The sequence below is a fragment of the Acartia tonsa genome, chromosome 1 (genome assembly GCF_053477335.1).
Source record: "Acartia tonsa isolate MP-2025a chromosome 1, ASM5347733v1, whole genome shotgun sequence".
NCBI classification, from domain to species: Eukaryota; Metazoa; Arthropoda; class Copepoda; order Calanoida; family Acartiidae; genus Acartia; species Acartia tonsa.
Window position 1 is genome coordinate 28,838,939 of NC_137260.1, and position 26,509 is coordinate 28,865,447.

The 26,509-nt window shown below is 29.7% G+C and overlaps 3 protein-coding genes across 4 annotated transcripts in view; all 3 read right to left on the reverse strand.

Moving 5' to 3' along the window:
* LOC145317039 (uncharacterized) overlaps window positions 1-4,662 on the reverse strand; it is a 79,519-nt gene extending 74,857 nt beyond the window's left edge. Inside the window, exon 1 of the mRNA XM_080157916.1 lies at window positions 4,628-4,662. The gene's annotated coding sequence lies outside the window, so the exon portion shown is untranslated. The remainder of the gene's footprint in view (window positions 1-4,627) is intronic.
* shop (sulfite oxidase) overlaps window positions 1-4,680 on the reverse strand; it is a 102,112-nt gene extending 97,432 nt beyond the window's left edge. Inside the window, exon 1 of the mRNA XM_080157866.1 lies at window positions 4,629-4,680. The gene's annotated coding sequence lies outside the window, so the exon portion shown is untranslated. The remainder of the gene's footprint in view (window positions 1-4,628) is intronic.
* Window positions 696-26,509, reverse strand: LOC145317051 (uncharacterized). Of its 2 annotated transcripts, none has more exons than XM_080157937.1 (10): window positions 26,426-26,509; window positions 25,436-25,528; window positions 21,963-22,041; window positions 14,945-15,069; window positions 9,966-10,056; window positions 9,499-9,562; window positions 9,279-9,351; window positions 8,437-8,593; window positions 3,302-3,383; window positions 696-2,870 (listed from the first exon to the last, which is right to left on the reverse strand). In XM_080157937.1, exons 1-10 carry the CDS (start codon window positions 26,463-26,465, stop codon window positions 2,799-2,801), a joined length of 876 nt encoding a protein of 291 aa, XP_080014063.1. In that variant the 5' UTR covers window positions 26,466-26,509; the 3' UTR covers window positions 696-2,798. The 2 variants fall into 2 exon arrangements, with proteins under 2 accessions (XP_080014063.1, XP_080014057.1); XM_080157931.1 differs by having other exon boundaries at window positions 3,296-3,383.

Consider the following 26,509-nt stretch of genomic DNA (forward strand, 5'->3'; position numbering starts at 1 on the left):
AAAAAGTCATACATACCATGTGTGGCTTGTAGACTTAACCAAGCTTAACCAAAGAATCCACTATTTAAAAACCTAATTTCCATTTTTTTAGTTAATACACTGTGACGTATTAGTATGAAATAAATCTTTTTTTGCCTTATATATTTTGACTAATTTTTATATTTATGACTTTTTATGTTTTATTTTCGCAAATTATATAATCATATTTATATCTATATATTTTTTTTATATAAATTTGCATTATCAGAATTGGAAAATTAAAAAAAAAAAATAATGCATATTTTGATAAGTAATAATGTTTATAAATTGACATTCTTATTTTGTTTTGAAAAGATAAGTAAAAGCAACTTATCTGAAAAAGAGCAAAACTAAAAACTCACTTTTTAAAGCATATAATTTTAACTTAGCAAAAGGTTTAATTTATAAAATCCTATTGGTTAAATAATTTTGCCAACTTGCTTCGCCCCTAACATCTGCGATAGAAGGGAGAGGTCGACCCAAACAGCCTTATACCATTCCAAACATTAATAATAAGTTAGCATAAAACCATCCTGACGGCTATTTGAAGCACTCCTGAATTGATTAGCGAGGTATAAAACGGACAAACAAAAAACCTTACTACATACTTAATTTATTGCATCTCACACTTTTTTCTAAGTTTATGATAATGGTAAACAACAATAACAAACAATATATTGGATATTAAAAAGTTTATTTATAGAATGAAAATTGTATTAAAACAACATAACAATTAATTCCAATCACCACAAAAAATGTAACTCAATATTTTATTTGGTATAATCCTCATATGACGAATGATTTACCTAAATGGATTGTACCCTAAGTTTTAACCTTATTTAAGCGCAGCCCTTATTCATTAAAAAAATTGTTATATTTTATAAAAATATCATTAAAAATTGCTCTTGAATTTGTTTGTAAAAACTATTAATATTTGACATTATAATTCGTTTCAACCTGTTGTTTCATAAGTTTATATTAAGTCAAAAATTTCCTCGAAAGGAATAATAAAGTCAAAAGAAAATATATATTATAGCACACACAAATTTATTAAGTTATAGAGTAGCTATGTTACTAAAACTATACAAAATGATAAGAGAAAGATTCTTCCAATCACAATCAAATACAACAGTTACAAAATTTTAAGAAATACATGGAAGGTGAATGAGAGATAATTGTTTAAAACCTAAAATATCTTCCATTTTCCTTTCCTTATATCCTTGTTTATTAGATAAAAAGTTTAATTTTGGCATTTATATTAAGTTAACCCGCTATACAATATTTGTTAAGAAATTATTTTGTTTATCATGATCTTTTCTATAACAAGTTTTAATTACACAAAATTATAAAAAGAGTAGCCTTGTTTATTTTCATTATATTAAAAGGGATATTTTATTTCTCGAAAACTATTTGGCTTTCAACTTTTCTACCTGTCAAAAAATTATATTTTCTTTTTGTTAATCTTTGAAGGCAAAACAGTTTTCTTCTGCGAAAAAATATTCCTCTGGGTTTAAATCTTTTACAGGAAAGTTATTCTAAAATACAAATAAATCATGTTACTTAAATTAGAATTGTTTCTTAAAACGAACATTTTCGTCACTCAAATAAGACTTTATATAGATAAAAACGTTTGACTTACCAGTTCCCTGCATTTAAGTGAATAATATTTATACTGTTAATGTTATCAACAACAAATCTTCCACTAGTAATAATATTTTTATTAGAGTAAAATACTAAATTTAAATCTCAAGTGGTATTATTTGTTTTTTAGAATACTTTATCAAAACAGATTTGTCTAGAATAAATAATTATAGCCATACACTCATACAGACAATAATCAAAAGAGCAAAAATTTTTTCAAAATGAGTTCTAAAAATATACAAACATTATACATACAGCCATACAAAAAAACTAACTAATTAAAGTCATTTGGATTTAAACAAAGTGCTTGATTTATTTTCATTTTAAATATCTATTAAATGTAACACATGAAGAACGGTATTTTTATTGTTAGTAAAAATTCACTTTGTTTGTACTATTTATTTTATGAAATTTTTTTTATATTTCAAACAGATAAATTTTCTATTTAATCTTTCTTGCGTTTTAAAAACGTAAAACTTAATTAAGTAAACAACGGTACAGTAGTTTGAAATTTTTCAACTTGAATGTGTATAAAATTAACACAAAGAATGTTAAAATTGCAGTTTAATTAATTAACTCGTTTCACATGACAATAATATGTATTCGAGAAAATTATCAGTAAAACAGATAAAATATGATATCTTGAAAGATTTTGAAAGAAAAACTTTATGTTTAATTTTAAACCAAAATCATTTTTTTTGTCCATTCATATTAATTATTATCCAGACAACATATCCATGTGAATGGCGACTGTCCTTGACACCTGGCAGGGCACATGGTCACCTGGAAATCTGTAGGCCTATTACAGACCTGTACACTTAGAGATTCACTTTCAATTTAGTTTATCAAAACTTTTGTTTGCAAGTAAGAACTCAATTGTCAACTTAATTGGAAACTTGTCATTTTCACTAAGTTTAATTAAGCAATTTCTTGAAAAGAAGATTTTGTGTGTAAAGTCCTGGTTTAAAAATGGCATGTTACACTTTTACATATAAGTGGTTCAGACAAGTTCATTAAGGAAACTCTCTTTTATTGCAAGAGCTTTGTATAATGAATTTTTATCTGCTTATAAGCAAAGAAAGACATTGGCTTTGCTTAAATGACCTGTGTCACTCGTCTGACAAAGCATCAGTATTTGTTTAGAATTTAGTAGAATGATACAAATCTTCCTCTTCCTCATCTTGTTGCTGGTGTAGAGCATGCACGCTTCCCTGACAAACATTCAAGGGTAAAGGTATGAACAACTCAGTAAAATATAAATATAGAAATAATTTCATTTAAAATGAAAGTTTTGTTTTATTTTGTATGATAAAACCTCAGCTATAGCTATTAATCGGATTGAATTGTAAAATAAAATGTGGGTTAATTAGTATTAAGAGCCTGCAAACAACAGACTGTGGGGGTTTTAAATATAAAGAGAATATATAACCATCATGAAACTCCATCAGAAAATATTCTCAATTCCTAATTACATCTGATTTAAGATTTAACAACCCCTTATATTTTTTTAACCCCATATTTTTTCTTTCTTTATAAAATGCTTTATACATTATGAAACCTAAAAAAAATAGTTAATTAATCCTTTTTTGGTATATTTTAAAATACTTCAGACGTTTAAATTGCAAAATTCCTTTACCCTTGCCTGATCTGAATGATCCTTCAGAAGCTTATCGTCATCATCAAGACCCTGGAAAGTCACTCCAACCTTCTCTAGAGGTCCACCACTGAAAAAGAATATAATATTATTTGTTTACTATTCTAAAAAATATAATTATCAAATTTATATAATAAAACACATCAAAAATTCCAAAGCAAAAATTTTCTGTTGAGCATTGATACCTCCCTCCCCCTCTCCTTATTTTATAAATGAATGGAAAATAAAGTGGGTTGAATATTTTTTTTGACCTACAGGGCTAACCACTATCCAATATAACCTAACTTAACTTGACTTCAAACAAGCGAAAAACTATTAAACTGCAACCTATTAAATTTTAGTAAATGTTTAGTATTATTTTAAATGTTTTATATCTAGATTTAAAGTTATTATAATATGTTTAAACGGTAGTAAATCTATTTAAAATGTAAAATAAAATTAAATTGAATTCCTAACTTACATTTAAAAGTTAAAAAATGAATTTCAAATTAAGTTTTAAAGTGACAAAGATGAAGAAAAAGTTGAAATTGATACTATATACAATTTTAGAAAAAAAGTTAGTAATTTTTAATTAATGTTAGGTCTGGTTAAGGAAGGTAGAATGTATCAATGTGTAGTTTTAAAGTTTAAGAAAAAGCTTATTAAAGTCTAATTTAAGGGGGGGGGGAGGGGGCGATCGTTTCACTGAGTTTTTATAGAGATTACTCCAAAAAAGGAAGTAAGAGGCAGTTAGCATTCTAACGGCTAGTACATCCCTGTTCTGTTCCAATACAGTATTAGATACCTTACACCTCATCTATGGTTCAAACTTTATTTCACTTGATTCAATGAAAATAGAATGTGTGTAATTTGGTAATTTTAATTAGTTTAATTGATGTAATTATGAAAATTAGTTTTACTTGGTTCATACATTCAACTACACTGTCTGACTTCAAATAATTAAAACGCGGGTTCCTTTGATTTTAAACTAGAATAATATTACAGATACATTCATGCTTTAGTAATTCTACTACTGCATTGTTATTGAATTTATTTTAGGATTCTTCTAAAGTTTTGTTTGATTAGTAGACTAATGGATGCTTAGATCTATCTACAAAAGTTTTAAAGCAAGTAAAATGTGTTCAACCAATTGATTGCAGATCATTGTTGAGAAGTTGCAACTATTAATAGGTTGCCACGGTTGAGAAAGAATTAACATTCTTTTATAGAATATTTTAAAGTTAGTAAGTTTTTCAACCTATTTTTTTTTTAAATACTCTATTCTAAGACATGAAGATATATTTCGATTTTAGCAATCATTTTCAATTCATTTTGTCTCTTGTAGAAGTGAATCAAGCAATATTAGCTTGGTCGTATTAGAATAAAATTTTAGCAATTGATTTATTAGTAAACCAATAATATATTCTATGAAAGATTTATAAATATTTTTGTTACTAGGCACCTTTACAAATATTGAAAATATTTCCAGGAATCCTGCCCTCATATTCATAAAAGGATTAATTTACAAACCCAAATTATATAAATTATTCTTCTAATTATCAACTTTACTATGATTGATTTTATTAATTGGTCTTTTTGGCTTTTTAATGATCAACTTATTTATTATTTTGTTTTCTTTTCCTTCTAAGCTAAGTACTAATTCTAAAAACAATAACGATTAAGTCCAAAAGGTAAGAAGTTATGTTTATATACATTGATTTATGTTTTGTATACATATAAACTGTGTTACTTATGGAAATAATGGTTCTTGTAAATTGCAGAAATAACAATTAAGTTTTTAAAAATACATTTATGAGTACATTTTTTTGGCAAAAAGTTTAACAAAAAAAATTTAAAGAAATTTGAAAAAATTACAAGGAAGAGTAATTTAGTATCATCATGAATTGCAATATTAATTTTAAATGGATTCTACATAACTTAACATTTTGTCGTTTCAATAAATTCGACAAATGTATGACTATGTATATCCATAAGAACCCTGTATTTCATTGCTGATTTAAAAATTAATATTATTGCTATATTAGTCATTTGCCAAAACTTGATATAAAATATGATATACAGAGGAGGAAAGGAAAATATGATAGCAGCCGCTACACCCATGCAACTTAGACAAATCTGCAGTCGCAGCAGCAACAGAGAAAGTTGGGCGGCTTAAAGGAAGAATGGGCCAGCCTCAGCAGCAGCCACCAAATTTTACTTTGAGCTCCGCCACCCCCACCCAAGGCCACCTTTGCTGCATACGCGCACCTTAAAGCGCGGCTGCCAACCCTGGCATGTAACTGTAGAAATTATGAAAGACTACTAACAACTCAACAAGCTATACTCTAAGAGCATCCTTTATACATGTTCCTAACAATTTTCTTATCTTGCTAAAATCATTAAAGGTCTACCTACTTCATCCTTGCATTCTTTAGTACCGAAGCTTCTCTATAAATCCTTTTTTGTTGTCCACTTTTATTTCATTCCTTACTGTAATATACGAAAATTTTAAGCCTTATCTACGAATCAAAAACATTTTTTAATATTTTAAATAATATTAAAGATTACTTTAACCTGTTCTTTTGTAAGAAAACTAAACTAACCTATGTAAGTTTAGTTAAAAGACACAATAGAATTATGGAAATGTTATATTATTCAAAGAATACTTTTTGTTGCTGTCCTATCATTACCAATACCTCGTAAGGGTGGGATTCTCCTTCGATTTAAGTGATCATCTGGGGAATCCAGAGCATCAACCGCGTGTAATGGGATGCGATACTCTAACACCAAAGGATATTTGATTAAGTATAACATTCATCAGACAACCAACCCCTTGATTGCACGAACTTTGTCTGAGAAGTCCTAACTGTGCATGGAATGAGTTGCGCCTGTTTATGGGCCAAGTCATTACCCCTACGCCTACTATTTATGTCGCACACCTGACATAGCAGCAGAAGGACCCATTTTAACGTCTCTTATTAAGATGCGATGTCGGCCCGAGATTCCAACCTATCACCTTCCCTGTGACGAGCGGAAGCGCTTCGTGTTAAGCCACGATCTCGGGTTGTTGCTGTCCTAACTTTGTAAGTTGTCATCATTGTTTAAGAGAAGAATAGTTTGATTTAAAGAAGAAATAAAAGATCAAAGTTGTGAGATATTATCAATTCTTATAAGATTTTAAACTACTCCTAGAAATTGAAGTGATTTTTATATCTAACAAGTGAGTTATTTCAAGGATTTGGACTAGATTGATAAATTGTTTGCAGTTATATAATTAAAGTTTGTCCGTCCTAACTATCACACAAAACGAGCGTATAAAATTTAATACCCTTATTATTTTATGTTGGGGGTGGCGTGTGTCTTAGGGTGTTGTTAAGTTAATTAATAAAAACATGTCTTTTAGATAGGGCAATATACACGAAAAATTAAATACATATCCTAAACATCATTATGATGTACTTGCATCATATTGGTTTATTCAGACAGACATAAAGATGAATGTTAAATCCTTTACAAATTTGTCAAATTTGTGCTCGAAGCGCGCAATTTTTTACTCCTTCATTGATTTTAAAGGAATAGTGACCTTTGACTTTGGTGTTAGGGGGTGGACCCCTAAGGAGGCTTATCCAGCCCCCTTCTGCACGCCTCTTATTAAAAACGAAGTGGTGATAAAAATATTGTTAGACAATGAGTAGCAAATATTAAACACATAAATCTATAAAATTTTAGAACAAGAATACAAATATTAGTTGACATACTGACGTCCAAGTTATTATTTTATTTAGTCATACTAATACTAGATGTTAAACAAACTAAATTGTGTATTGGCTGTCATAAAATAGCACTAAAATTAACGTTTGTAATAAAATTGAAAAGCCCAGTAAGTTAACGCCCAAAAACGCTAAAAAGAAAAAAAACAAGTTATAGAAAAAAAAATATTTTTTCTTAGTTTATTTTTGCTAATAGAACTGGCATTATGAAAATTATACAGAGGCTGAGCTAATATTTGGCAGAGCAAATATTTGATAATAAAATGTCATTAAATACATTTGTTAATATTAAAAAGATATAAAAACACATAAATATTTTGATTTCTGTCTTAATCATGTTGCAAATTATATAATTATTAGCAAAGCTACTCCATGTTTCAATGTGTTTTTTGTTCGTTGGGACGACTGTCCATTAGTAATCCAAAAAATTAGACCACTTTTTCAAACGTTTTGAAAGTTTTTTGCACGTCTTAATGAGGGAAGTAAATAGATAATACAATGGAAATAAATTGATCTCTAATGATAATAAACAAAATTAACTTTACTGCAAATTAAAATTATAGGTTAAAAGTATATGACTCTACTACTTTGAAACAACCAATCAAAATGCAATAAAAGTAGTAAGTTCCCAAATTTTTTTTAAGCCAACGAAAAAAATAAACTGTTTATATAACTTTTGGTACCCGTTTAAATTACAGTTCAATGTCCCTTCCCTCCCTGATCTCATAAGACTTAAAAAAGCATACTAAAATGAATTTCTTTTTGCTTATGATCAAAATTGAAAAAAAATGTTATTACGTTCTTTGTTAATTTGTTAACATATGAAATAAGTACCCTTGTTTTAATTTGTTTTTAATGCTTTAATTGTTTTTTTTAATAGTGTCTTCATTAACTTACAGTACGATTTTGTAATTGTGCATCTTTTAATAATATTTAGTAAGCATTTTTTCTCAGAAAAATTGGCCTCATCTCTTTATTCTTTTTTTCTACTCTCCTTTAGTAACTAAATAATATGTTAATTATTCATAACAATGCTAAATTATTATGATATTTAACTACCAACTCACAAGTATTTAAAAATGTTTATTTTGCATTACAAATTGTTTCATGTAAAGATACATACAATCCATAGATGCTTATATTAAACTTTTAATGATACGATATGTATTTATGGGAGCCTGAATACACTGTGAGAATGACTGCAAGGAATATCTTAACATTATGCTGAGGATATTTTTTATGCAAATGGATTTTTACACGTTTTCATGGTTATTGTTATGATTGTAACTCACCAACCATAAAACCAACAACAACTGAACAACAGTTTAATTAAAATATAATTATATTAGCTACGCTATTAGGAACAGAGCCTACCTGAGTATGTCAGGGGTGTCTTGTGGAATGAGAAGGTAAGAACTCCTGGGAAGTATGTGGTATGGCGGTGGCTGCTCCTTTGGCTGGCGCCCGAGTGTCCCGTATCTTCGTTCAACCATCTCACGCCGACTGTTTCCAGCTGAGCCGCCCCGCAAGCCTAGAGAAAGGATTTATAAACATTTTATTTTAATCTATTTTCAACAAGTATGATACTTTTCGATTTTAAGTGAAAATGACTAATAAAGCTTTGTGTCCTACAAAGTAATATGCTTCAGGTATAGCAGTTTTTCCCCTAACTACTGATATTTTAGTCCTGTAGCATCTGTTTGGTGATATTTGCTGTGTGGAAGGGTGTAACTGTGTGACATACCAGGATAGTATGTCCATACACGATATCTAGTTATAGAGTAGCTACTTTATACTTACTATGGTGGTGAGACATACTGTGTGGAAGGGTGTAACTGTGTGACATACCAGGATAGTATGTCCATACAAGATATCTAGTTATAGAGTAGCTACTTTATACTTACTATGGTGGTGAGACATACTGTGTGGAAGGGTGTAACTGTGTGACATACCAGGATAGTATGTCCATACAAGATATCTAGTTATAGAGTAGCTACTTTATACTTACTATGGTGGTGAGACATACTATGTGGAAGGGTTTATCTGTGTGACATACCAGGATAGTATGTCCATACAAGATATCTAGTTATAGAGTAGCTACTTTATACTTACTATGGTGGTGAGACATACTGTGTGGAAGGGTTTATCTGTGTGACATACCAGGATAGTATGTCCATACAAGATATCTAGTTATAGAGTAGCTACTTTATACTTACTATGGTGGTGAGACATACTGTGTGGAAGAGTGTAGCTGTGTGACATACCGCTGTTTACCAAATGTAATGTATCCCTAAAATATGGATATCAACTTTTAATTTATAAAAAAGGGATTAATAAATAAAAATCATTGATTCTCTTTCTACTTTTTAAACAAAAAGTTAAGGAAACGTGTTGCTTGTATAAATGGAAATTTTCTTTAAAAGTTGACCGTCCATTCCTTGATGCTGTGCCGGGCGGAGCTTCTGCGTGAATCATGTGTTGTGGCAGGGGCGTGGTCGCTCTATGGAATATAATACATCAATAAGAATTATTTTGGGGGATTTTATCGGAAGATGAACTAAAAAGGTATCTGTTAACTTTTGTCTTTTAAGGCAGTTTTTCTCTGTGATTGGGTATGTCCATTTTCTTCTTCTCTAGTTATTTATTTGCATTTTCCTTAGCCTTACAATCAAGTTTAGATTCTCAATTCTCTCATTTATTTTATATTTCCTAATATTCTGCTGTTATGTGTTCTAGTATGTCTTTTTTTAGCTCTAATGTACAACAAGATTGGTTTTCATGAAAACAGAGGCTTTTTGAAATGAAAAAATATTACTGTTTTGTTTAAATACAAACTAATAAAAAAACTGGCGAAAAATTAAAATAAAGCGTTTATGATAATTATGATTTTATTTATGTATTGCCTTGATGCTGGTGTGCTCATACTGTACATATTTGTGACAGCACTGTGTTCACTACCTCCTGGTTCTAGACGATACACTGAGTGAGGTCCACCTACAAATAAAATAATATAGTATATACTGTACATATTTGTACACTGAGTGAGGACCACCTACAAATATAATAATATAGTACATAATGTACATATTTGTACACTGAGTGAGTACCATCTAAAAATATAATGATATACTTAGTACACACTGTACATATTTACCACTGAGTAAGTACCACCTACAATCCTTATACTAAAGTAATAGAATGTCTGCTTGTGTGTCTGTGTGTTGGTACCGAAGGATCTCGCTAACCGCTGAACTGATCGGGATCTCCTTAACAGGGTACCAAAAAACTATTTTGGGTAAGGGTACCAGCACCCTTCCAAGAGAAATCGCCCCTTAAAAAAAAATTACCACTCCTCAATAGTAAAGATAAAAATAGGGGGGGGGGGGTATAATAAACTAGGTTAACAAATTCGACAAAGTGCCCCTAGAGGCCTATAGGGGGTGTAGCCGCTAGTATATGATAAAATACATACTGTACTTACTATACATATTTTTACACTGATTGAGTACCATCAACAAATATAATAATATAGTACACACTGTACATATTTACCACTGAGTGAAGACCACCTACAAAAATATAATATGATACATACTGTACATATTTGTACACTGAGTGAGGACCACCTACAAATCTATAACACAAAGTAGAACGATGTCTGTCTGTTTGTTTGTAGCGATCGGATTATACTTTACAGGGTAGCTACTCATAGGTCCCGGGAAGGTATATAACTATTTTCTTGAGGGGTGGGACACCCCCAACTTCCCTAAGAAATGAAAAATACCCCCCCCCCCCAAAAAAAAAAAAAAAAAAAAATTTTCTTTTTAAAACTAAAATTAAAATAGTAGGGTGGACTACCTCCCCTCCCCCCACCCAAAAAAAAATTCCCTTCCCAAAAATAATTTTTTTTACATTCTTATTTTAGATCTAAAAGACAAAAATTTGGTTTAATCAAACCTCATGGGGCCCAAGCCCCTAGAGGCTAGGCGCGAAGCCGCTAGTATAATAATATAGTACATAGTGTTTAATTAAGAATTTAGCGGCTTTTATTAGTAAATATGAAACCCGGCGAGACTTATTAGCACATTAATACGAGTAAATGCGAATTTTAAGAAACCGCTGCATATTTTAGGTTCTTAACTAAATTCCCCAATATTTCTAGCATATAGGTAGTTATTCTCTTCAGAACTTGAAAACTTAACTTGTAAAAATAGAATCTTTAGATTTAAACTGCAAAAATATTTTGAATTATGAGCTAAAGAAAAAATATGGGCAATAAAATTTAGAGCAAAAATGTATTCACGGACTATAATTGAATTCATTTAATTAATAAAATCTGTCATCGATTTAAAATAAATTATGATTTTAAAGAGTTGTGTCAAAAGCAAAGTGAATTTTAAATTAGGGCTTGTCAATATGACAGAGACAGTTCCATTTGTGGACGTTTATTGATTTTGTTTGTCTAAACCGATTAAGGTCCCCAATTTAAAAAAGCTTTAAATAGGTTTTAAATGGAATGGTTTTATTTTTTTTTAAATTAAAGAGTAAGGATGACATTTTCTGACAGTCCCCTCCCCACAGTGCAAATGAAGGTGCTTTGACTTTTGTGTCAGAACCTAAATTGGGACATAGTGCATTTCATTACCCTAGGTTAGGTAACTTCATTTCACTTTTCAATAAAATCTAAAATGCAGCGGTTTTTCAGAAAATTAAATTTGAAAATTTTAAGTTCAATTTTCACCCACTAGGAGTTACCGCATAATCATGACATGAAAAGCAAAGATTATTTATTTAAAATTTTGAACAACTTTGCTTTTATAAAGTTCTTCATAAAACCACTCCTGAAGTGAGTTAATTAATGGTCATTTTTATTAATTGCTTTGCTAAGGTCATGGAAATGCAGCCTTAAATAAATCATATATAGAGACGTTTTATGACTGACTTTATAAAAGCAAAGTTGTTCAAAATTTTAAATAAATAATCTTTGCTTTTCTTGTCATGATTATGCGGTAACTCCTAGTGGGTGAAAATTGAACTTGAAATTTTTAAATCTAATTTTCTCAAAAACCGCTGCATTTTAGATTTTATTAAAAAGTGAAATGAAGTTACCAAACCTAGGGTAATGAAATGCACTATGTCCATATTTAGGTTCTGACACTAAAGTCAAAGCACCTTCGAAGGCACTGTGTCCCCTCTTAGGATATTGAGTCCCTAGATGCTAGGAGCGCAACTCCTTGTCCTTACACAAAAGTAAAAGGTTGTCCGTTTGTGTGTGTGTGTGTGTGTAGCGAAGAATGATTCTCCATTATAGTAGCTCTTATAGGTCCAGAGAAGGGAATTTTTAAATTGCCGCTAAATGCCTCTAGGGGCGTAGCCACTATTAAGCTAATAAAGTAAAAATGTTTGCTAATATTTCGATTTAATATCTTGCACATTTTGTTCCAAGTGTTTATGATATCATTTTGATTAATAAATTTATCTTTTACGTAATTTACTACGTGTTTAAAGGAATAAATTGGGACAAAATATATAAAAACTATTTGATTCTAGCAATTGCTTAACTTATTATGCCCTTAGTTTTAAACAAGTAAATCATCACAAGAAAAAACCTAATTTGTAAGTATCCCTTGGTGACCGGTTTCACATAATTTATCTAAGTGTATGGAAGTTTATAAATAGGTCCAGGACAGAAAAAAATCTGACAGAAGACAGAAATAGAAAGAAAAAGGGTTAGCAGTAATTTAGATACGCTCTTTATTTATTATATAGACTATAAAAAAAAACTTAATTTAAAATTGTCAATTAACATTTTTATTACTTTTTTGATATATCGTTTCCTAGATTGGTATAATAGAAGAATCTGTATAATAAAGTCTAAAAATGTAAGTATAATATAAGAAGCAAAATGCATCTAAAATATTTTTGAATGTATCTTGAACGAAAAAAACAACAATTTAAAGTGATTTTTTTTGTCTTTGTTCACACGTAAAATGTTTTAATTAGATTGAGAAACAGCGTGTAGAGGGACAAATTATAAATGGTATACTTTAAATTTTGCAAAGCCAACTTTTAATTTGTTTAAAAAGTTTGCTGCAAAAAAGTGCATGAAAAAGAACCACACACACACATGGTGAAGGCACGCCCACTAACACACACACACACACACACACACACATACATCCTCGCCCCAAAATACTCTTACTTATATACACTCTTTCAGGGAAGCTGCTGATTATATTAATTATTCTAAAATCTTTAATTACTTTTTAAACGCCTTTCTACAATAATAGTCAGTTATTTCTTCCGTACGTTTGCCCGTAACGACGGATAGCTCTGCTTGGTAATTTAAAATGTTAGAATCGTCGTTTCGATTATAAACTTTGCATCATAAATCATGTAACTGTTAGTAAAAATATCCTTTAAAAAGCTATTCGTCTTAACAAAACTCATATACGCCAATAATATGTTGTACATATATTGTGTAAAAGCTTCTTTTTATAACAATTATGTTGTAATAATAAATAACTCTACATGGCGTTGCTTTTGACAATTAAATTACTTTACAATACATTAAATAACAATTTACCTAATTTGTAAACCAAAAATAATTTTCAATAATAATAATTAATAATACTTTCTGTTTTGAAAAATGATTGGACAAAGTAAAAATTAAACTTATTTACAATTTACGTCATAAATTCACCAAATTTGAACAAGACTTAACTATTTGTTAAAAGCTAAGCTTTTCTATAATTAGGGTTGGTTCGTCCGCTCGTCCGTCACAGTTAGCTCTTTTCGTTACTTTAAACAGGTTAAAATTGTCCTATCAATTCCAAAGTTTGGATGATGATTCCTGTAGTAGTTAGGTACAATTGAAAAAGCGTAGCAACTCTATAATCAATACCATAATGTCCGTACGTCCATTTTAAACATATCGATTTTTCAATTCCTATTACAACAAGGTACAATGTTATAAGCGAAGCATCTCTATAAACAAGTCCCAAAAATGTAAGTATGTCCTTAAACAGTATCATCTATTTATGCAGTTTTGCAACAAATTTACCTACAATATTGTTTGTACTGATGCATTAATATTCTGCTATTTCAGTTCTGACAATCTACAAGTGTTAATGTTCGTTGTTCGTTGCTTCCATTTCAGAGCTTCGCTTTTATGGATGTTGTCATCCTTGTTTTTTATGCATTTAAAGAGCAGACATAATGAAGATGGAACCCAAACTTTTATACATTTGTGTTACTTTTAAAGTAGCAACCCATGGTAGATATAAGTTTCTAATACCTATTCCTAAAAAGGACCCGTAATTCAATTCACGTCTCTTCTTTTTGATACATTTTTTGAGTACATTTTTTTCTTTCTAACCTAATTCCTTGTAGTTCCTTGATTGAAAATTTTTTTGAGATGATTTGTTTTTTAAAATAATCTCTCTATCTATTTCAAGTAAAATATATTACGTTGTTTTATTGCGTGGATTATATATTTATGTTTGTTTATTTAGTTCACCTATTTCAAACTCATTTGTCTTCTCACTACTTTTGAAATAACAATAAAAATATCAACAATTGACCTTGAAAAAATTAAACAAAAACGCCATGTGACTTTAAATAGTGTAACTACTCTGGGAGGGAGTGGACATTCGGCTGTTAATTACAATAGTAGTTTTTTTATTCTTTGGCTGAACGACTTAGACAAATTTAATGGATTTTGATTGATTGGCTCAATAAGTAGAGTGTTCAAACGTTTCAAACATTAATTCTTATCAGCAGATGGGGTAATTTTGTGTATCATCATTGGTCATGGTCGTATCCCGCGGTGTAGGTTAGTGTTTCCTTTCGTGGATATTTTTTTTCTTAAAAAACTTGTTACCTCTGTTTTTGTGATGAGGTTTCTTAGTGTACAGGGGGCACCAAGAGCAGCAGACACACCCCACAATAGTCAGCAGCAGAAGTGCGGTAGACGCTCCCACAACCACTCCAATCAAAATCGTCACACTGAATTTAAACAAATTGTATAATCCGTATTTTTATATTAAGCAGTAAGGTTTTTAGTTTGTTTGTCAGTTAAGATCTCCATAACCACTGAGTCATAGGCTTTTATAGCACCCCCCCCCCCTTTTCAAATTTACATTTAGTTATTATGAAGTAAGGTAAATAAATGTTATTTCAAAGGAAATGTTGCTATGAACATGAAAAGTTTCTACAACTTTGAACATTTAACAATGCTATTTATTACTGAAGATTTATACAAAGTATATAATTTTTAATTCTGGCTAATCATGATTAGCTACCTGATCTTTCATTTTAGTAAATTTTGCAAGGGACAACCATAATGCAAAACATTTGAGTTTGCAAATACTACAGAAAGAAAAATTTAGAATTTTTCTACTACAACTTCGCATACAGAATAAAATCAACAATAAAGGGGATAGGGTTACTGAACGATTATTAGAATAGTATCAATATTGCTTCATTAATGTCTTCAAGAGATGAAATTTAAACGAATCTAATATGAATTATATATTCAAGTCTTTAAAAGTTAGGCTGAAAAATCTAACTTTAAGTCAGTTTTTAAAATAGTCCTTTCTTTTGCTGCAGTTTAAATAGCCTTTCTGTAAATCTTTAGTCTTGCTTGACTTTTCTGAAACTAACTAAACCTAAACTTGCATTAAAAGCATTACACGGGTACCCCATTACACAAATATATCCTTGATTGAAACTATGATGGTTGGGTATGTGGACGATTAACTTGCAAAATCATTTTGATTATCATATATTTTCAATTGTTTCTGGATAGGATTTATAAGGTTTCTGAGGGCAAAGTTTAATATTATTGAAACTCTTATTTTCTGTTTGTTTAATACCTCTTATTACTTAATGAAATTCACGCTTTGCTTAACTGCATTGTTTTTCATCTTCACGTATTCTCCACATGTATTTACTTTACCACTTTTAATAATTTAAATTCAGGATTATACTTATCTTTTAAAGCTTTTTTATTTAGAAGAATAGAAGAAAAGTATACATATCTAAATATAAAATATTATTGTTAATCAATCAATTTTTAAACTAAATTAAACAAAATTTGTTTCAAATTTGAATAAAAAGACTTTCATGCTTTTTTGAAAGGGGGCGTTGAATCTTGAGTGGAATTTATCTCGAGAATGATCTGTTTTTCCTGTATTAAAAATATGAGAATATTTTAATAGAATTTGCATTGCATTACCATAAAAATTGTTGCCTTTATGACTATGACACTTTTAGTTCATTATTCCTACATGCTTTTCTCTCATAAAATTGTAGTTAACCCAAATCTGACAGCAAGTTCTGCAGATTTTATCAACAAAGGCATGTTATATAAAGCTCAGCTTCCCCTAATCTAATCTAACCCTGAGTATGTTTTCTAATCCAAACCAAACCTTTGATTGGTCAACATTGTTTGTCTAATTGTGCATGGTAATAAAATCGACTTCTTTTAAGCCATGGCATTGCCCCTATTATAAGTATTAATACTATGCATTTACCATAGCAGCATTATAGATACATCTTTTATGTTTGGCTGACATTTCAATTCATCACCTCGCAAACCCCCAAATTTAGTCAAGGGCGTGTGATACCTCCCTCCTGCTGGCCCCTGATTTACTATTATTCTAAGTTTGTGTGTTTTGGCCAATTCATCCTTGTTTTAACTTTATGTATGAGATATTATAAAATTGTGAGAATATGGCTCTTTTGTAAGTTGTATGCAGATTATCTTTGTTCAAGGTGCTCTCACTCGCTAAGCTAGGATTTGAATAAAACTTTAACAAATTGTTTAAATGTAAAGCAATGTGTTGTCAGTTTATCTATCTCTAAAAAAATCTCTTTATTACTTATATTCACTTATTTTGGAAAATTATGTTTTTTTAAAAATTTCTTTCAGGTTAAAATAGATTAAGTGAAAACTTGTACCTTATAATATTATTGCATGATAAGGGCTTTGTATACCAGTTAAAAGAAGAAAATAGGGCCTAAACATTGACAATAGGTTCATAAGAAATATTTACCAATATTAGATTTTGCATTTAATAGGTTTAAGGATAGACAGCGTTTAATATTTATTTGGATATTTAGAACTTTATTTGCAATAGGTCTTTGAAACCCTAACTGTCTTTGCAAAGGATTATCAAGAAAATATTCTAGCAAAAAGTTTGCTAAGCTTGGTTTATAAACAGAAGCCTGTTAGCTACATACCATAATTTACACAATTTGGGATAATATTCACTTTATATTTTCAGGAAGGAAAAAATATATTATTGGAAAATTACTTATTTTATTTACTAAGATATTTCTTTTGAGTTGAGTAGTAGATGTTTTGTTTTATCATTCTTTTCCTCACATCTCATTACTTTTATTTTTTACAGATAATCTCTACTGCCCATTATAATTTTGAAATATTTCTGACCAGGTAAACAAGAGTGAAAATATCCATAAAAGAAGGGCATGTAAGCCGAAAATAAGCCTCAAATTTAAACCTGGATGGTTTATTTTTTTTTTAAAGAATGATTGCCATATTTGGATCAGGTTTAGACTTTAAGCTGATTTTTATAATTGTAAGACTTGACTTCTTTGAGGCTAACAGGCAGATGACATCATATCCCCTGTTAGCAAAACCATAAGACTGCGGATAAATGTATAAAGGTATGTAGAAATATTATATTGTAGCCTATATGATGAAATTTATCATTTATTATAAGCTCAACCAATATATGTAATGTAAAAGGTATAGGCAGGGTGCTCCTTATTGATGTCAATAAATCTTACCATTTTTATTTATATATTGTTAAGGAAATGTAGTTTTTTTATACTTACTTTATCACAAGATATCAATTCTTACGAGAATCATTTAACAAATTAACACATTAAGAAGTTCCTAATTACTAAATTTGATGTTGATTTTAAAATCTTCAACTTTAATCTCTAATAATTAATGGCAGTGAACATACGTAACCTCATTTCCAATATCATAAAACCTGCTAAGAATTCTTTTCCAAAATTCATTAAAAAAACTTTCTTTTACGAATATTCAGACCTTTTAAATAATATAGGTCAAGTTGTTGGACACCCTGTATTTCCAAAAGCCATGCCTGGATTTGGTTTGGTTGGATTAAGATACATTATTCCGGGCACACCAAATACTTTTGCCAAATATATTGCAAAATCTCAGCACACACCAGAAAGGAAATGTTTGAGACATTGAGGCAGAATAGACAATCTTACATTTTGTCATTTAGGATTTTAAAAAAAATAAACCTAGTAGTTGTATATATTAATTTATAAGTTATCACATCAATGGCTATTAATATTTAAGTGATCATTTGGACTCTTTTATTTAGAAGGAAGGTGTAGTTTTTAACTTTTCCAGGTTGTTTTTAGAAAGGGAATGTGCACCCGCCAATGCCAAAAAGTAAGCGATAACTCAGCCTGTGATGATGATTTATGTCGGTCTCTTTTTTGAGAGGACAAATTTTGAATCATTCCTTAGAATTTTCAGCAGTGCATTCAATATTCCTCAGACATCAGATCTTTATTGAGGATTATCTTCAAAATTGCGACCTTATTTTTACACTGACAGATATATCAAGAAAAAAACTTTTATATAAGTTTTATTCTGTTGAATAGTTTTTTTTTATTATTAGCAAAGCTGCTATAATATAAACCTGTCAAAAATGCCTAAAGTATTCAAATTGCAAGCTTTTTGTTTCTACCTTTTAATATCTAATTGCGGATTGTTTTATTTATATTATTTACGGCTATGTCACTAGAATTTAGGGGAGGAAAGGGGGAAGTAAATAGTTTCAAACCATCACAGAACCAATGTTAAACTTAACTAAAATAAAAAATTCCTTTTTAAGAGGCTAACAAAAACCTAAATACTTTACTATAGTAGGTTACAATTTGTATGATACACTTATATGCTGAAAGCTAAAATGTAAATTGTACCCAAGTCTAACCAATATTGGAATCAGAAAGCTTCACCTCTTTACTTAATATATATACTAAATATAGAGGGTTCAAAGCTAAAATGTAAATTGTACCCAATTCTAAACAATATTGGTATCAGTGAGCTATACCTTTATATTTAATAGAAATACTAAACATAGAGGATCGAAAGTTAAAATGTAAATTGTACCCAAGTCTAACCAATATTAGAATCAGAGAGCTTTACCTTTTTACTTAAGAGATATACTAATTATAGAGGGTTGAAAGCTAAAATGTAAATTGTACCCATGTCTAAACAATATTGGAAACAGATAGGTATAATCACACTCTCTAATCCTATAAATCTATTCTCAATCTGTGTATCTATCTAACCACCTAACAACAAATTTACACATCCCCTACAAAATGTACAATTCTGGAAAATTTTCTATATTTTGCATTAAAAATACAATTTTATTGAAGTGACAGGGATAAAGGAATGAGTAGATTAAAATGGGTAAAATAAAGTAAAAAAAAGTAAAGTTTCCATAGCTGTTTTAATAGATGTGTGTGTGTACAATAGGATCTTGTTAACCCTTTGACTAGATTGGAAAATAGGTATTAATCTTAAACCAGCTTTGTTTATTCTATAAAATAAACACTTATCCCTACCCGGGATAAATCTGAGACTATGTATAAAATATGAGGTAGGAAATGGAATAGACGAGATACAAAGCCACATATTAAATTAGATTATTCGGCTATATGCAATGCATTCTGATTATAATGTAATAGTGGCTTCGTCCATATTCTTAAATTTAAATTATTATAGAAAGTTTTCTGAATTGTAAAAGATGCCTGTTTAATAGCAACCAAATTTCTCAGACAGACAGTCTATTTTAACTAGAATTATATAAAACAATAAAAACTATTTCAGTATTATTTATGGATTTTTAAATAAAAAAAGTTTTTTTTTCTCAGAAAACCAGATGGATTTGGTAGTTTTAATACATATGTTTGTCTTAAAAAAAATTATCTGGGAAAATATAGTCCAAACAAAGGGAAAATATAGTCAATGAGGAATTGCACCAAAATTTCAGAGAAAAGGAAATAAAAATGCAAAGTGAGTTTAGATGGTGTTCTTGATTTTCATGGAGAAACATAAAAAAAGCAATAAAATATTATCCAAGCCGTAGTGCTGTTTTTTTTTTTAAATTATGATTATTGTAATAATTTTCTTTTCTTTGAACTTTTTCATTGTAAATCAAGATTGCAGATGCCAGGTCCCTGGACATACATGCATTTGTCTCCAAACTCTTAGATTGACCATCCCTATTCCCTGGTAGTTGTGCATTTGTTTCTTAGATCTTAGATTGACTTGCCAGGGTGCAATTCCATTTTTTATGTCAACTTCAGGTTTATTTATTCAGGTTGGCGTTTTAGGCGAGCATTAAATAAAAAAATGCTTAGATATAAGTAGCAGTTAAAAATGAACATCGTCATCGTCATCTGTTTTATCATGAAATAAATAGCTCTTAACATAAGTTTTTAAAGTAAATATTATTGAATTTTGATATGTGAAATTCATGTCACAATACCAACGATATTAAGCGTTACTACTAAAATTACATATCTAACGATTCTACGATTTTTAGTTAAGAGATTATGCTCATAGTAATCTGTCAAATAAAAATCTCATTTATCTACTTGTATGAATAGCCTATGATAAAATCTAGGCTTTTTTCATTTTTCTTCATTTCTAATTCCATATGATAAAGAAAGATAGAGCAACAAAAATATAAGTATGTATATGATTTGGGAGGAAAAGATAGGAAATTGATAGCTAAGAAAGAAAGTCATTTCTCGTAAGGCAGACAAAAAGATATTAAGCTAAGCAGTTTAAATATAAAGTATATTGATAAAGAGATGTGCCCAAGGTGGGGGTAGACAGACAGACATCTGACAAGGTGGGGGAAGACAGACAGACATCTGACAAGGTGGGGGTAGACACACAGACATCTGACAAGGTGGGGGTAGACAGACAGACATCTGACAAGGTGGGGGTAGACAGACAGACATCTGACAAGGTGGGGGTAGACAGACAGACATCTGACAAGGTGGGGGTGGACAGACAGACATATCACAAGGTGGGGGTAGACAGACACACATCTGACAAGGTGGGGGTAGACAGACAGACATCTGACAAGGTGGGGGTAGACAGACAGACATCTCACAAAACTTACATTTTATTAATAGAATGTACAATTATTAGATTAAAACCGGTTTTTTTAGCCTCGAGGTGCCGAAGGCACGGGCTAAAAAAATGGTTTTAATCTTATGATTGTACATTTTTATATTCGTAGAAAGCTAGACATAGTTTTTTCGTATGGATGAGAACTGGTTCCTATCCACCGGATTCGAATGAATACGAGGAAACCTATTAAACATTTATTGATCACTTTACACAAATATTTACTTCTTTTCAGGAGAAGGGTGTCCTAAGGGGTTGTCGGTAAAATCCTATACTTGAGCCTGCATAGATAGGGAACAAATTATTTAAATTAATAGGCAATTAATTTAGATAATTTTAATTAATAATAGCAATAGATAGACAGTATATCTAGTAAATGCTTTGAAGCATGTTATTGTTCATTTCTAAACTCTCATTGCTTCACTCACTCACATTCAGGGATAAGGGGAAGGGTCACTGGAAAAAATACAAACCCCTTTCCTAAAGTGGATTAGATTTATGAAATATAACCTGTAATATTTTAGGACTGCAATTTCACATTTTCGATGATCTAACTTTAGATAATCTACACTATAATTTAAATTTTAGTTATTCAATAATTTTGGAATTGTACGTACATCCCGAAACCTAAAGGAATACAATAACTTTAATATAAAGAAGCTACTCTACAATTTACCTTTCAACCTCTTCTTGAATAACTTGATCCTTCTTAGTGCAGCAATATTTATGAGTTGGACTTCCACAACAGAATACATCTGAAAAATTTATAATGGTTAAGTAAAAAAAATAATTTGAGTACTTTAGGTAAAAACATGTAAGAAGAACTTGAGAAGATTTAGATACCTCTTAGTAAAAGGCTTCTCTATGTTTTTTCTTCATGCACTTGCGCTTTTTTGAGCATTTGACTGACAGTTGTATAATTTTTTGGCTACACAACCAAAGGTTTCACAAGAGAGGTGTTTATGCCTCCCTTTAGCAACCCTTTTCACCCTCTCACTTGTCTCTGTATCCCAATAATTCCTCAACACTCTTAAAACTTTTTACTTTTAAAAAAAGCTATTAAACAAAAACGTTCCTAACGCATTACCAACTGACCTACAGACCTGGACTAAAAATGAAATTATTTGATCATTTTGAAAGTTTGTGTTTAAATTATATTCTAAAACTTTTTACTGAGTTATTTTTGACATTTACGTTTTTACACATTACATCTAGTAATGTAAAAACAAGGATGACAACATCCATAAAAGCGAAGCCCTGAAACAGTTGGACAAGCGAGCATTAACATTTGTATAGTGTCAGAACTGAAAAATCAGAATTTAAATGAATAAGAGACAAAGCAAAATTGTGAGTAAATTTGTTGAAAAACTTCTTGATACAGGATAATGTTTATGGATATACTTACATTTTAGGACTTTATTATATAGTTGCTTATACTATTGTACTTTGTTGTCCTAGGAATCAGTATACCAAAAATCAGAATAATCGGATAATTAGATCACATAAAAATTAGTTGTTAAACAAGTAAAAAATCAACATGTTTAAAATGGACGTACGGACATTCTGGTAACGATTATAGAGTTGCTACGCTTTCTAAATCGTACCTAACTACTACATAAATCACCATGCAAAGTTTGTAATCGATAGAATATTTCTAACATGCCTAAATTAACAAAAAAAGATACCTGTCTCGGACGGACGGACCGATCTTAATAATAGAAAAGCCTAGCTTTTAATAAGGAAAATAAAAACTAAAAGTCTCAATACACATAGACATGTACATATGTACATAATACCTATATCAAATTTTGAAAATATCCTTTAGTTTTCGCTTTACTTCTTTCAAAACCCCTCTAGAAAATAAGATGTTTTTTTGTCCAAATTTTTCAAAAGATGTTAATCATCTATACGTTCGAGTTTTAATTTTGTATTGTAAAACCTACATTCTTTTGACATAAGGGCATACTGTAATCTTCCATATTTTTACGTAAACATTATGGCCAAAAGCACACCTCTTTTGTTGATAATACTATAATTTATGTCTAATTGATAGCATAGGTATCTTCTATATTTTATTTTACAAGGAAGGTTTATTTTAGAAAGTCTGTTATTTTTCCCCAAGAAAATAATGCTTTAGATGTTTTATTATATATTGAATTCACTTTGATCAAATAAATAAATATAAGGTTAAAGTTGGGGTTTGTAGAGTTTATGCTTTATCATATCATGCAAAAATTTATATTGTACTTTTCGACCCTGATGGGGAGAGAGAAATTTTTTGTTTTGCCATGTGATCAAATATTTACAGAATATTTGTAATATCAATTCCAGCATGATTAATATTACAAATATATTATAAATAATAATTTTGTGCTTTTTATTAGTAAACGAAGAAAAATTGCAATCCGTTCAGTTTAGAAAAAAATAATACAGTCCGTCAAATGCCTTGTTGTACTCAATAATACTTTAAACAACTACAAACATAAAAGCAAATCAAAATCCTTTTTTTAGTAACTATTAAAGAAATCAAAGAAAATTTAAACAAAATAACTTGTAAATAATTTGTTTAAAATAGCGAGTACAACTTTAAAATAAGATAACCTTATTTTAAAAAATTTCTTCTGCTGTGATACTTTGGAATTATTAACATTAGAATCCACCCAATATCTGCAGAATAGGAATATATATGATTTATATATATTGTGAAATATATAATTTATATATATTTGATTTATCAAAGTTTCCCTATTCTAATAGATTAATAATAACATGGATGAGTTAGGAATTTTTTTCCTGCCTTTTGATAAGAAAGTACCTACATACCAAACCCACCTCTGTAAAAATTTTTATGGTGCATTGGGGGTAAAATTCAATTGGGGTTGGGATGTTATCACTCCCACCTTGGACGTCTAACGCACATATAAAACTTGTGTCCTAACATCGCTGTAATATTACTATTAAATTTATGATTTTTAATGCAATGCATCTTTATTTAATAAATCTAGTATAAAACCAGACAGTCGCAAAGGGGAGATAAGAGAAGCACACACATGGATGCCTGTCACAAACTTTAAAGGGTTCTCTGAAATGGGAATACTGACAGAATTCCTTTTATCTGTAGTTGAACTGAACATGCTATTCATTCACCAAATTATTTTTCAACTACAGTTTCCATTCCCCATGTGCACTCTCTAACCCATTATGGTTCGTAATAACCTCGAAACTTTACCTAACCTTTTACCCAAATACGTTTTATTGCAATTATGGGTAAGGGTTATAATAGGTACACTGGTGGTGATATGAGTGATTTTGTCGGAAATATAATTCAAATACAATGAGCTAAAATGTCTGTGCTATAGTCATATGAAAGCATTGAGTTCAGAAATTAAACAATGATTACACTATCCGAAATCTAATTCTTAATTGTTAAATCAATTTATGGTTCTGTGATAAGGAGTTGCGTCGATATTAAAATTATTGAAACCAATCAATTAATTGTCTCAAGATTTTAAAAAATTAAAGGTCGATTCATCCTAATAAAAATTTATTCGGCCATATTTTTTAGTACGATAAAAATATGAATGAAAAAGAAACTGGATTAAGAACTGGATTACAATAATTATAGTAATAAAATGCATTTATGAAGTTACTAAAATGTAAATTAATCATATTGTATGAAGTTTAACTTAAAAAATGAATAAAAAAGAGTAACTACACCAATGCGTGCACAGGGTTTTGCCAGAGGGGGTTCAAACATTTTGGGGGTAAAATAAAGGGCAAAGAAGGCATAACAAATTCCAATTTTAAGAGAGGTGTGGACACCCCTGGACATCCCTTCCGAAAGCAATATTAAATTTAAGACTTAAATTTTTATCATGATGATCCGACTATTTTGTCATATTTGAAAATTTGAAGAAAGAACTTTGGGTTGTCTTGTGATAGCAAAGGTTTGCTCTTAAAATATTCATTCGATAATCGGTTATAAAATACATTTCTTACGTTTTGCATCTTACAATAAACATAAAATAAAAGTTTAAAAAGTTGTATTAAATGTTTAAGTTGAGAAAAGTGGTATTATTTAAATATTGTGTATCTTTAAACCTGTCAATTCATAAGAAACATATTATGTAATGAAAGTGCTAGACTTACCGATGCTATCTTCAACAGATGGACAGTAGAATCCATTATTCCAATTCTTGAGGCTGTCAAAATATCCAGAACAATACTCAGAACCAAGAACAGCTAAAGTTTTTTTTTAAATTAAAAAATTGACGAAGTACAGCATGGCCCATAAAAAAAGTAACTAAAAAGTCGTTTCATGTAAAAAAGTTTATGATACATTAAGAAATAAGGACTGGCTGTAAATATTTTTTTATGGGTCATGCTGTATTATATTTATGGTAATATATTAGTATTATATATAGTAGTTACATTAATTTTATCAGCTACGGCTGAATGCAAGGTTGCGGCTAAGATTACGGCTACGGCTGGTCAAATGACAAACAAACATAAAACAATTTTCATTAATAAATCATAATATATTTGAAACGAAGATTCATCTCATTAGAGTGATAATAAAAAAGGAAACTGAAGGAAAGTCTCAATGTACTAAATGCATGAAGCTAAAGTTAATTATTCAAATATAATTAATATTTTTGATGTTCTTAAATTATTAAAAAGGCTTAAATTTTATTTTGACCTGAAAACTTTTCTTACACTAAGCTTTAATTTGTGTTGTATGTATTTGTATCAGTCTAATTATATTATTCTGATATGATCAATCTTAACCACAAACACCATTATTTAGAATCACTCATATTCATTAATTCATCAACAAGGAAAAAAATAGGGAGGGAAAGGACAATGATTGTAAAATTATCCTGACTAATTATCCTCGTCACATATATCTCCACTCATATTTTTTTGGAAGAAAAAAATTTGAACTTTTTTAATAAATAGCGAAGCTATTTAGGATTTACGGCTGAAATTTTGATTTGAAAATTCCCTATGAACGTCAGAGTCTGTATATAAAAACGTGAAATGTTTTATTGGATTTTTACTTTGTTTATGAAAACTGCTAATTAAATTGTTTTGTTATTTCCCATTCTAAAGTTTTTATACCAAACATTAAATTTTCACCTTCGTTCTGATAGGTTTGTGGAAGCTGTAAGTTTGACATTTTGGCAACTTTTTCCTTTCTTTCTTTCACAATAACATATTTAA